Source organism: Bos javanicus, chromosome 12 (genome assembly GCF_032452875.1).
Source record: "Bos javanicus breed banteng chromosome 12, ARS-OSU_banteng_1.0, whole genome shotgun sequence".
NCBI classification, from domain to species: domain Eukaryota; kingdom Metazoa; phylum Chordata; class Mammalia; order Artiodactyla; family Bovidae; genus Bos; species Bos javanicus.
Genome location: NC_083879.1, coordinates 35,986,415 through 35,999,824, shown reverse-complemented (window position 1 = coordinate 35,999,824; position 13,410 = coordinate 35,986,415). Strand labels below are relative to the sequence as shown.

Here is a 13,410-nt window from a genome sequence, read left to right as displayed (position 1 = left end):
GCCAGAGGGAACCAGGGGAGCGGCCCCAGCTGGATGGCCTTGGGCCGGCTCGGGGCAGCTGAGGGTCCCACAGGAGAGCATGGGACCACTGTCCTATCTGCTGTCCTCTCAGGCTAGGAAGCTGGGACAGGTCCAGAGACGAGGACACAGTGAGGGCGAGAGCGGGGCTGAGGAGGCGGCTCTGGGGGAAGGTTGTATGCTCCAGGGCCCCTCCCTGCAGGGTGCTGCTCTGCTTCGCACCCCAGCCTCTGGTCCAGAGCCTCTGTCCTGGGTGCGGCCTCCACAGCCCAGGGTCACCCTCAGGACCCCCTTTCTGAACCATCCCCCATGCCAAGCCCTTCTCCAGGCTGAGGTGACACAGGGCCCGGGTAATAGTTATCTTCGTGTGTTCCCTGTTGGGGCATCTGGGGGTTGCCCGCCACCCTCAGAGGGGGCTTCTCCAACACGCCTGACCCTGGGGCCAACAGCACTGTGGGAAACACCAGCCCAAAGTGTGGGTTTTCACCAAACGGCAGACAGGAAGCTCTGAACAAAGCATCTGCTTTATGACCTGACCATCGTGGTCACTTGATGTCCATCACCAGGACACGTCTTTCCCAGAAAGAGCAGAAGAAAAGATGTCTGTATGCAATCAAACATTTTTATTTGGAATAAGGATCAGAAAAATGAAGGGAACTCCTCAAATGTGTAGGACCACAGGGTCCTCAGCAAGAGATCAGAAAATAATTACAAAAACATTTTGCAGCAGATTAAAATGACTTGAAACTACAACCACCGATCATGATATGTAAACACGTGGAATCACATTAAAGTAAGCAGTCAAATCTTCGGACGATTTGCTCTCTTGTCTGCTGGGAGTTGGGGGGGATCCATGGTCCACAGACCCCAGCGGCTGTAACCAACCCCTGCCTGGGGAACGTCCCCTCCAGGCACCTGCCGGGGTGAGGACAGCAAGCAGGGCTCCCTCTGCCGGGCTCCCGCAGCCCCCCTCCCCACCCCGGTGTCTCAAGGCCTCAGGACTGAGGGCTGGTAGTCCCCGCTCGGGGGCGGCAGTGGTCACCACAGCATCACTGGGGCAGCTGGTGCTTCAGCTGGGCGAGTCTCATGAGGCATCCGTCCCGCCACGCCCTCCTGGCAGCCAAGTGCTCTGCGTCATCCGGAACCTTCACGCACATGGCCTGGGAATGGGGAAAAAAAAAGAGGAGAAAGGGGAAAGAAGCGTGAAGGACAACTAATTAAGCAGAAGGAAAACCACTCCTATTTGTGCACACTCTTGAATCTGCTTTCAGAGACAGAAGAAGCCTGGCAAACCCTCAACTGATGTAACTCCCCAGACCCGGGGGGAGCTGACGGCCAGGGTGAGCCACCAGCTCCCTGGTCACACTGCTCGCAGGGTCCCCTGTGACCCTGACAGGGCCGTGGACGGTCAGCAACAGGAACCTGGAGGTCAAGGCAAAGACCCCAGCTGCAGGCAACACCTTGTTTCCGCAGGCAGGAGCTCACATACCTGGTGCACCTTCTCAGCTGTAGCCCCAGAGAATTCGGGAACGGGTCCAAAAGTCTTCAGGACACGCTTCATGCCTTCACTGTACCTGTCACAGTAGCTTAACATACCTGGAAGCAGAAGGAAACAAGAATACCCCCGGGTCAGTGAGCTCCATCTCCACCCAAACCTGGGTGTGTCCACAGGGTCTGGCCCCTGTGGGTGTTGAGGGCCGGCTGATGGGACACGCACCCTGCTCAGCCACACCGGGGTCAGAACTCAGCCTCTCCCAGCAGTAAAGCCCTGAGAAGCGACCCGACTTCCAGGCCCCCACGGTGCCTGGGTTAGCATCTCTCAGGGACCTCGGACGGCCCGGGTCAGCTCTGAGTCCTCAAGTGTCACGTGAGTCCTCTTTGCACCACAAACGTCTCCTTCAACAATGTGCCTATGAGGTCACCTGTGTACCTGTGTATACCACTCAAATGCATCCCCTGAGAACCAAAGATGGCAAGTTCAACAGCATCCATTCCCTACTTGCCTCTTACCCATGGGCTCTAGTTGGCCCTTCACCTCCTGGGCGACAGGTTCTCTACACGGGCTATTTACCCGCGCAGGGCAGGCCCAGCTGTGGCTGCCAGGTTAGGGCCCCACCAGCCCCAGGGGCTGCAGGTGACCCCTGACCACACGCCTCCCAACGCGTCCGCCGACACGGGGCCTCAGTGGAGGACAGAGTCCTAGGTCTGTGGTGGAGAAGCACGTGGAGCAGAGGCTGACCCTGAAGGGGCAAAGGGGACGCCGCCCTCAGGGTAGCGTCAGGTGTGCGTGGGGGAGGCTGATTCCAAGAGGAAGCCATTGGCTGCCCGCACACGGGGTGGCCTGCCTGTACTGGCCGCTCCGCACACACACACAGCCCAGCCCGCCCCTGCCCGCCAGGCAGGGAGGCTAGGCCAGTCGGTGCAGGCCTGCGCCCGGGGCAGGTCTCACAGGAGCCCAGCGCAACCCCCCTCCAAACCTGCTGAGCTGCCCTGGCCCTCAGCCAGTGTCTTTCAGAACCAGGGAGACTCAGCAGTGGGTCAGACAGGCTAAAAGGATAACAGGGAACAAACTGCAGGATGTGAAGCAACCCAGAGCAGGGCTCACACCTGCCCCACAGACACTGCATGTGCATGTATGCTAAGTCCTTTCAGTGGTGTCCGATTCTGTGCGACCCCATGGACTGTAGCCCGCCAGGCTCCTCTGTCCACGGGATTCTCCAGGCAAGAATACTGGAGTGGGTTGTCATGCCCTCGTCCAAGGATCACAAACACTGCATGATTCACTTAAAACTGATCTCCAATGGACACGCCTTAAAAAAAAAAAGATGCGTAACTTCTGTGGGGTTAGTTTTTGTGTATCTACATCTGTGTGAAAGCTTAAATTCACTGATTTCAACTGCACTTGGCTCAAATCATTTCCCTTCTCTCTAAGAAGGATGACACCCACTTTGTCTCAGAAGAGAAAGTGGTCCGATGGATGAAAATTCAAACACACTACTTTTCTGATATCAGCACCTGCACTTAAGCTCCAGACGCTCCCTTTTAAATTGAAGGGTTTTGCTGCATTTACCAGAAGCATGGGGGACAGTTCAGAGCTTGGGGAGGCCCCCCACCGACCTCCACCAGTTCTCCTGGATACGCAGCATGTCTGCAACATGGAAAATGCCCCAAACACTTACCTATTTTTGGAAATTAAATATTTACTTCACTGTGCCTTTTTGTAGGTTTATTTAAACTAAAGGTGATACAATCTAGGCATAAACACAGCTTACCCATTTTGAGGGAGCAGTGACACCCAACAGAAAAAGCTGGAAAGACAGAGAGGAGAGAGCAGGCAGGTGTGCTGTAGTTGTGAGCTCACCCACTTTCGGGGAAAACGAGCTGCCCTGCCCCTCCTCCCCCACCATGAGCCTCGGGATGCAATTCAGGTGCCCTGTTTCACCTCTGGCTACTTAATGACTTCACAACAAGCACTCCTCTCTCATGGCCCCAGTAAAGTCACCTGAGAATCCCAGGGGCTTTCCTGTACCTTTTTTCCTACTGCCTTTTATAAAACTTGTAGTTTTAAAAGAGCTTTTCATTTCTTCAGAACAGAATAAAATACGGTAAAACTCATACAATTCATAATTTCCCCCCAACTTGCTCGAAAGCCAATTAATATTTCAGCCCTACTAACATAAGAACTGGAGAAGGCAATGGCACCCCACTTCAGTACTCTTGCCTGGAAAATCCCGTGGATGGAGGTAGACTGCAGTCCATGGGATCGAGAAGAGTTGGACACGACTGAGCGACTTCACTTTCACTTTTCACTTTCATGCTTTGGAGAACGAAATGGCAACCCACTCTAGTGTTCTTGCTCGGAGAATCCCAGGGACGGGGGAGCCTGGTGGGCTGCCGTCTACGGGGTCGCACAGAGTCGGACACGACTGAAGTGACTTAGCAGCAGCAGCAGCAACATAAGACCACTTTCTGCAGCAGGCTCTCAGCTCTCGGATAAACGCCCACTGTCTGCTAGGCCAGCAGCCTGCACTCACTCCAGACACGGGAAGTTTGTGGCGAGTTGGAACCCGTGCTGTGAAGGAAAGTCCAGTGAAGGAAAGTTCTCCCCTCCCATTAGGGTCAAAAAGGAGGGTTTTATTTCCAACTGTAGTTTTGGCTACTCTACACCATGAAAGATGAGTGGTATGGGAATTACTCTAGACTAATGATCTCACTGACAATGGGAAGGAAAAAAGCCACTTCACCTTTCATCCCACTCAGCTGCCCACCCCACCCCCACCCCACCCACCTCTTCTTTGCATTCATGCCCTCTGCTTGGTCAACAATATCCACTTCCAAAAACTCACAGAGCTTAGCTTTCTAGAAGATCCTGAGGGACTTTCCTGGCAGTCCAGTGGTTACAAGTCCATGCTTTCACTGCAGGGAGCCCAGGTTTGAGCCCTGGTCAGGGAACTAAGATCTCTCATGCTGCGTGGCACAGGCCCCCTCCCCCTCCAAAAAGAAGACTTTGAACCTAACTGCTTAAGAGCTGTTTATACAGAATAAGAAAAGATGGGGAAAAACAGATTCTCATGAGATTAGCTCATCTCACCGTTTTTGACTCGAGCCCAGTGTCTCCATCCGGCTTACACCACCCCTGTGAAGGTCACGGCTGCTGTACCAGTTTTACAGGTGGGTAAACTGAGGGGCAGTGAACTGACCTGCACGAGGTCATCTAGCTTGCAAGTCTAGCAGGGCCCCGCCAGCCAGACCCACCACTCACAGCTGGCACTCCACGGCAGAGTAAGCGCGCTGGCCTCCTCTTTCTCAGGCACTATTTTATTAGATTAAAAACACATCCTAAAATATGTCTACCATTTCCAGATAAACTATAGCTTTTAAGACTAGTAACCAGCCTTAACCTGAGATTCTGGCTTTACGAAAACTACACCCAAAAGGAGGCATTCCCGATACGTTCTGGTGGCATGGTGAGGAATCACGCACATGTCCACGGTCCTGAGCCAGATCTCAGAACTGACTCCCTCTGCTCCCTGGAATGCTCTGAAGTTGAAAGCTACATCTGTCCACCACTATCACGGTCAGCCCATTAGGCTTTCTTATCAGCTGCTTTGTTTGAAAAATTGTCGCGGGCCTCCTTCCTGTCTGAACGCTGTTTGTTCTCGAGTTTCATCAGCTTCTGCTTCTATTTGTTTGAGAATTAACTGTTCTCAGTCTCTCCCTATCAATTTCTTGTGATACCTGAATTATTTTTCTCAAGAAAAAAAAAAGGAAGAAAGAAAAAGAAAAACATGACACATACCTCCAGGCAGCGTCTCCTACATGGTGCTGCTTCTCCTCAGTTTAAGAAAAGGCAAGCCTGTTTACAAACTATGAAAGCAGCAACTGGCACAGACCCCTTGGCAGCCCCTACCTTCCGCGTTGAGGTGCATGGTCTCCAGGGGCCCGATGAACGCATACCGCAGGCCCAGGCCGTCTGACATGACAAGGTCAAGGTCACCCGGAGACACCACACCTTCCTGAGAGGAGAGAATGGGGTCCGGAGGTAAGCTCATAGGGAGGGCAATTCGTTACCATTGCTCTCATCCTCACTTCTCTAAACAGGACCCCAAACACCCCAGAAGCCCTAGAACAGGCTTCGTCAGATGTGGAATCACACAGCGATCATACACGAACGAACCCTGAGAAAAGATCAGCTTGTGAAATGGTTGGACACCAATTCAGTTCCTGTCCCTATGGTCCCCACCTCCAGTGTCCTGGCTTCTCTAGCTCCCATCACAGCTTCAGGGAAGGGGAGGAGGGGGCACGGCGGATGGGGGCACAGGGGGTAGGGTGTCAGAGGAAACAGCCAGAAGTGTCCCCTGACATCTAAGACCTGAGGCCATTGGAGGAGCAGGAAAGCCATCCTCAGGCTCTGCCGGCCTGCAAGCCCGGCCTTGCCCAGCTTTTAACGAGTTTGTAGAAGAGTGCTTCTCTGACGAAATGCATCTCAGAGCTGTGTGTTTGCAGAGGTGGGGCTGCCGTTCACAGGGCCTCCACCGCCCATGTGTTCCTTTGGGAAGGCCCAGGGACGCGTGGTGACAACCTGCATGACCGCCGGCACCCCCGGGATGTCCTGGCGCATCCTCCGCCAAGAGCCGATGCCCCCAGCAACCTGGGCTCCCTGCCCCTGGTGCTGGTACCAGGGTGTCAAGCACCTTGTCAGCAGGAAGAGTCCTCCAAGTTTCCTATTAGTCCTAAACCATCCTCGGGCTCACATGACCACTGATGAGAGCAGATCCACTCAGGTCACTCAAATGCTCAGTCTACCGGCCTCCACTCTTGGTGACAACACTGGGGGGTTAGGGGGGTGTCAGGAGGAAACAGTGCACACGAGGCCTATGGGGCCGCCCAGAACCACCAGAAACGACTGCTAGATGGCAAGGGGCCCCACTTCCCATATCATGTCTCGGCCTGGTCCTCTTCCAGGGCCGCCCTGGCCCCTGGGGATGCTGTGAGAGGCAGCTGGGCGGGGATGGCTGATTCCCAATCCCCCAGCCCTGGTCCCTGGGTCAACATTCCAACAGCCTGGGGTTTTCATTCCAGCACCAAACTGTGAGGGATGTGGACCCGGAGGCCAGCCTGACCTGTGATGTTGTTTGCCTTGGCTCTCTTCTTCCATAACTACGTTCTGCACTTTCAGAGCTGACTTCCAAAGATTTCAAAACACCCACAAAGTGAGCCACCCCAGAGCAGTTAATTCTTGATTTGTTAAGTGTCGTGAGCGGGGACAGTGACCTGACTAGACAAAGGGTCAGAGGGCTTCCCACCACCCAACACTGTCAGGTCCGGAGGACCCAGACCTCCTCCGGGCTCAGGGTCCTTCCCTCCTGCTTCATCCATAGAGGGCAGTCAGGTTTTTATCAGTTGCTATTCATTAGCTGAACAAGTTTAGAAAAGGGAAAAGTCTTCATGTCTCCTCTTCCTAACTGCTTCTCTCTGCTCCATATGGATTTTCTGAGGTAGGCTTCTTTGTGTATTAGTCACTCAGTTGTGTCTGGCTCTCTTTGCAACCCCATGGACTGCAGCACTCCAGGCTTCCCTGTCCTTCACCATCTCCTGAAGCTCGCTGAAACTCATGTCCATTGAATTGGTGATGCCATCAACCATCTCATTCTCTGTCATCCCCTTCTCCTCCCACCTTCAATCTTTCCCAGCATCAGGGCCTTTTCCAATGAGTCAGTTCTTCGCATCAGGTGGCCAAAGTACTGGAGCTTCAGCTTCAGCATCAGTCCCAATGAATATTCAGGGTTGATTTCTTTTAGGATTGACTGGTGGAAACCTCAGCTCTGCCCTGAAGGTCATTCAATTGATTGGATGAAATCTGCCCAGATTATTGAGAACAATCTCCTTACTTGAGTCAGCTGACTAGACGCTAATCACACGTATCAAACACCGTCAGCACTGTGTGTGACAGAATGACCAGCCCTCTGCTTGGCCAACCCTCACAGGGGACCCTCAGGCATCCCGGGTCTGGTACTCTGTGCTCAGGGAGAGAAGGCGGGAAGACATCTCTAAAATACCCACCGGGGGACTTGGACTGGACCTGGGGAGACGAGGAAGAAGGGGGAGGTCCTGGGGGTTGTGCACAGTTCAGGGATGCAAAATGTGTTGAGTGAGGCAAGCCTGAAGACTATCTCCTCTACTGATCACCAGCTACAGAAGTAGTCTTCCTTCTAATCAGCCCATTTTCCTACTAAATTCTGTCATTTAATTATTTATTTTGCATGCCCTCTTATTCACTTGCTTTTCTCACGTTTCTCCTGCCATCTTTCCTGGTCTCTCTCCCTTTTTTTTTTTCCTTTTCTAGAAATTACTAATTCCCAGATCTTGATCTTCTTCTACTTTGTTTTGCTCTACTTTTCACCACATGTGGTCCTGAATTTTCAACTTTTTCTTGTGCAAACACTTCTCCACCTCAGCCAGCAGCACCACCACCAGGAACAGACTTGCCCCCCAGGAATTGGGACAAAGTTATATACAAGTTTCCCAGCCCACAACCAGAGCCGTTCAGGCCTCAATCCAGTGTCTTGACCGAGGCAAAAAATGTTTTACTTGGTTATGTGTTAGGCAATGAAATGTTGTATCTGAGGGTGAGAATGAGTGAAGCCTGAGATGGTCCAGAATCACCCCTGTCAGAGGCTCAGGACAAGGGGTCTCAGGGAAAGAGGCCCCTTGAGGCTTAACCCCAGATTCCCAGAGACGGTCAAGCTCGAGCCACATGGGAATGACCTTAATGCAAGACGGTAAAGCCCAACTGGGGGCGCCGGGCCCACCTTTACAAAGTCTAACCCCATAGCCCGTACAGATCCAAGATTCAGAATAAGGCAGTTACAGACAGTGGAGTTTAAACTAAGAACTACCATGGTGACGAGGAGGCCAGCTTTTCTCATGAGGAAGTACCTGGAGCCATGAATTCATTCCCTCCACGCACACACACTTGCGTGTTTCCTCTCTACACTCGTTGCCAGGCAGCACATGTCCGACGTGCACCACGAAACTGGCTCCAGAGCGAGACCGAAAAAGGCCCCCTCTGCCCGTCCCCACCCACAGCTCCTTCCTGGAGGAGGTGGGGCAAGGACAGGACAGGACTTCACAGGAAGGACTGCCCAGTGCTGCCGGCCAGCTCTAGTCACCCCTAGGCTGGCGGTCCATGAGCTGTGCATTTTCTGGGAAGCAGGGCGGGGCCATTCCTTCAGGATGACCGGGCTCCGAGCACGTTGGAGACGAGCTGACTGAACATGCTTAGCTGATGCAACAGGGCACTGGATCACAACCCTCCCGCCCCTGTGTCCAGAGCCTCAGACAGGATCCTGGGTGGGGGGAGGTGATGAGAGACACGAAGAGGACTATTCTGGCTGGCAGGGCCCCTGGGATGTGCAGCCCCAGGTGGGCCCAAGCTCCGGTAAGGTATCCCTTTGGATGGGGTGACCCTGCTGCCTGAGTCGTTCTGGGAGAAGGACCAGAGGAGGAGACTGAACGTGCAAAGAGGCACTGTAAGGCAGAACACCTGAAATGACCTTAAAACATCCCACAACAGGGGAAAGTTTCATTTTTTTCAAAAAGATCAATGAAATAAAATATCACGAGCCGTTAAAAATGAACAAAAACTCAAGGAAAGTATTCTTAACACACACTAGACAAGAACACAGAAAAAATAAAAGCACTCTAACTCAGGGTAGGGAACAGAAGTGGTATTTTCCCTGTGAGTATTTTTGAGAATAAAGCCTTCAGTGGAAATAAACCAAAAAATGAAAGGGAAGGAGAGGAAAGACTTAGTGCGGATCCAAGGGACAGTCTTAAAGGAAATCAGTCCTGAATATTCGTTGTAAGGACTGATGCTAATGCTGAAGCTCCAATACTTTGGCCACCTGATGCGAGGAACTGACTCATTGGGAAACACTGAAGACAGGAGGAAAAGGGGACGACAGAGGATGAGATGGTTGAATGGCATCACAGACTCAATGGACATGAACTTGAGCAGACTCCAGGAGAAGGTGAAGGACAGGGAAGCCTGGCGTGCTGCAGTCCATGGAGTTGCAGAGTTGGACACGACTGAGCAACTGAACAACAAAAGGACAGTCCAGAGCTGTTTGGGCCACAGTGGTGTTACCCACTTCTCTCGTGACAAAGCTCTCAGGAAGAAAAACACCGGTGGTAAAGAGGCCAATAGAAACAAAAAGTCTGAACCTTAAAACCATTCACAGCAAAATCCCTTGTTTGGGCAAATACAAGTGCACCGGGGCTCGGTGAGGCCAGGACTGAGGGTCCTTGGGAAGGAAGCTCTTTACACAGAGGTTTGATGGCAACCCACCCCAGTGATCCTGCCTGGGGAATTCCAAGGCCCATGGGGTCGCAGAGAGTCGGACACGACTGAGGGACCAACACTTTCACTTTGAATCAAGCAGTGAAAGCCCCCGCCCCACAGCAGGCACACACAACCCAGTCTCTGCCCCTCTGACCTCCAGGGCCAGCTCCCGCCTGCACTGGGGGCGGGACGAATAGGCTCCTGTCCAGCTGTTACCTGTGGCCCCCTTCTCTGCCTCCTCTCCTGGGGACTCATTCCCACCCCACCCCCCACCTCCATCAGGGGCCCCCGGCCTGCCTGTCAGCTCACACCAGAGGAGCTGAAACCTCTCACTGCCCGAGCACCTGTGGGAGAGGACAGGCAGGCAGGTGTTAGAGTAACAGCACCTCACTTTGTTTCTTTTTTAGAGCTGTTAGAACACTAGCATAAATGCGTTTGCTTTAAACACTGTTAGAGTAACCCCAGGCATGCCAGACAGGTTTTTTTTTTTTTTTAATTGAATGTGTGGTTGGTGTTTTCATTATGTTTATCTGTTAATGGGGCTGGAGTTGTCTCTAAAATAATACATCAGCAGCATGTCTCCTTTGAATAGGGCTTTACTGCTCGCCACTGTGGCTACTCATAAAGTCACCTCCTATAAAACAGTAAACACTGTTATAAAAATGGTCTACTTCTTACAGACCATCGCTGCTGGAAGAGTTCTAATTAACTGATGCAGGATTGAACTCGCGTCTCCTGCACTGCAGGCAGATTGTTTACCGTCTGAGCCACCCAGGAAGCTCAAGTCTGCGCAAAACCACCACTGGCCTTAGAAAAGCTCCTGCAGCCTTCCGGCTCCACAGTTTGTCACATGTGGAGTAACTCAGGTCAGCTATGAGTGGCCTCTGGTTTATCTGATCGGCTCCCAGTGGTCAATGCAAGACATTAAACACTTGCTGAGCGGTGGGTGTGCTTCTGATATAGCTCTGGGGCTTCTTAAAAATGCTGAGACCATGGGGTCCTTGCAGACCTGTCCTGTAACAAAAAGCATCTCCCGTTCCATCGACCTCTGAATAAAAGGCCATTGACAGGAGGCTCTTCCAACTAACAGCTGAGAAAGCAGGTGTCGGTTAATCTGGAGGTTGGTAGGAGTCCCCTGGTGGTCCTGTGGTTAGGACTCTGAACATTCACTGCTGGGGGTCTAGGTTCAATCCCTGGTTGGGGAACTAAGATCCCACAAGCTGTATGGCATAGCCAAATAAATAAATAGACAATAAATTTATTTTTTTAAACCCTTAAACTTTTTCTTGAGGGCGAGGAGGGGGCATGTGGCTTGTAGGATCTTAGTTCCCAGACCACGGATGGAAACCAGGCCCTCAGCAGTGGAGCCCTAACCACTGGGAAACCAAGGAATTCTCAATCCCTAAACCTTCAAGTTTAAATTTTAGACAACATAAAATGTAGAGAGTCCTACAGTGGAGGGTGTGGTGGCATGGAGGCAGGAGCCCAGCTCCTTCTTGACTCCTCTGACTTCCCTTCACATCCTTCTACACGAATCTCCCTGCCAAATACACAGAAGGGTGTCGCCAAGGTCTGTTCAGCAGCACTTCATTCAAGCCGCTTTTCCCTTCTGGCCACGTGCCAGGTGAGTCAAGCTGAAGCAGCCCTGTTATTTCCAGCAGCTTCCTCTGAAGAAACCTTCTAACCAGCCCCACACCCACCACCTGGAGCCAGGCTTTGAACTTGCTTCCTCTTGTCGGGGCTGCAGACTCCCTGATCCAGGGACAGGGAGCCTGTGGCTCAGCCTGGGCCTGTGCTTTCCTTCGCCTCCTCGATGTCCGTTTGTTCCGGTTTTATTCCAGAACAGCTGGGAGGGCCTGCACTTACTGGGCTGCAGGGGACCCACTCAGGGTGGTATTCGTGGAAAAACTCCCTCCGCCACCCCTAGACTCAGTGAAGGTCCTTCTCAGAGGTCGTGTGTGTGAGTAGTAAACTTCCTGGATGAACTTGGACTTGGGGAACTAGGGGCACGCACACTGACCCTGGCTCTGAAAGGAGAGAAGAAAGCCAAGGACCTCATGCCTCCAGGTGATCACAGCCCAAGTGAGAGCGGTGTGAGCGCTCCTCACGCATCTACAGCCTCAGGTCCTCTCGTCCCCAGACTCCCTGGACCGCACCACCTCCCCCAGCCGCCCCCTCTGCCAAGGAGCTGCTGTTCCCCCAAGTCTAAGCACACTCTCAGGACGAGGCCAGGAGCTCACCACCCCGTAGCAGGTCTGGCCCAGGAGCACCAGACTCGCGGTGACCGGAGAAGGGACTTCCTCTCAGGCCTGAGGAGTTGCCCCATCTGGCCGCCACCTTTGGAGGGACCCTTTGTTCACACGACAGAGATGAGGAAAAGCAGGCTGCCATCTTCACCTCCGCTCCTGAAATCAAAGGCTGCACGACGATGCCAAGATGCCAAGCAGGAGGCCAGCGGGATGAGGGAGATGCCGTCTGGCGGTTGGGTAAGATGGGGGGAGAAGCGAAAACCTAGTGTTCATTGTTCAGACATGTTTGTGTTCTAAGTGAAAGTGAATTAAATCGTTTTAAAAAATCAACGGTGGTTCAGAGGTAAAGAATCTACCTACTGATGCAGGAGACACCTGTTTGATCCCTGGTCTGGGAAGATCTCACATACTGAGGAGCAACTAAGGCCGTGTTCCACAACTACTGGAGCCCGAACACTCGAGAGCCTTTCTCCACAGCAAAGGAAGCCACTGAGATGAGAAGCTCCTGCAGCGCAACTAGAGAAAAGCCTGAGCAGCAACAGAGACCCAGCACAGTCAATAATAGAAAAATTAATGAAAACATTTATTAGACAAAGACCCATCACAGCCAAAAATAGAAAAATAAAACATGTATTTAAAGAAACAGCTGTATTCACATGGTATCAGGTATGTAAGCAATTAGACTTGATTAAAGTTTGCTGCAGGGAAACATTGCACTGTCCTAAACTACACTCAACAGAAACACTTGATGGAGTTTACCACAGAAAGCCTGGTCTGCTCATTTTACCAGGTGACCTTTGAGATGCACCTTAGTAGCTGAAAGCAGTGCTCACAGTGGCTGCATCCATGTCCAGAATAAAGCTGGGCCACAGAGGCCTGGACTCTCTCCAAAGGTCCTGTACGGACCGCAGATACTACGTCCCGAACTGAACACCAGAATGGAAGCCCTGGAAGCCCTGCAGCTCAGGACCCACGGGCAGATATCCATTTGGAGGTTCTGTTTCTCAGAAGCGTGAACAACACCTGAGCTCAGCAATCTGAAGCTCATTACCACCCCCACATTCCAACGAACTGAGAATCCTCAGAGGCTCTGTGATTCACCGCCGCTCACCTCCACGACCCTCTTGCAACAGGACAGGAATTTACGAGCAGTGCAAGCTCAGCCACTGTCTGGGCAACAGTCTATCACCTGAGCGCTTCTTCCCTCATCATGCCCATCAGCTTAAGAGGATGAGCTGAAAAGCACTTTCCCAGCAACAGGATCCATCACCCACAGACCTAACTCTGGGCCCCTAGGCT

General features: G+C 52.4%; 1 protein-coding gene across 3 annotated transcripts in view; it reads right to left on the bottom strand.

Moving 5' to 3' along the window:
• Positions 1 to 622: 622 nt before the first annotated feature.
• The window catches only part of CRYL1 (crystallin lambda 1), a 56,501-nt gene continuing 43,713 nt past the window's right edge, over positions 623 to 13,410 (bottom strand). For all 3 annotated transcript variants that reach the window (XM_061435008.1, XM_061435010.1, XM_061435009.1), the window contains 3 exons: positions 5,429 to 5,534; positions 1,508 to 1,614; positions 623 to 1,178 (listed from right to left, as the gene is read on the bottom strand). In XM_061435008.1, the coding sequence (XP_061290992.1) occupies positions 1,068 to 1,178; positions 1,508 to 1,614; positions 5,429 to 5,534 (324 nt within the window). In that variant the 3' untranslated portion in view covers positions 623 to 1,067. The remainder of the gene's footprint in view (positions 1,179 to 1,507; positions 1,615 to 5,428; positions 5,535 to 13,410) is intronic.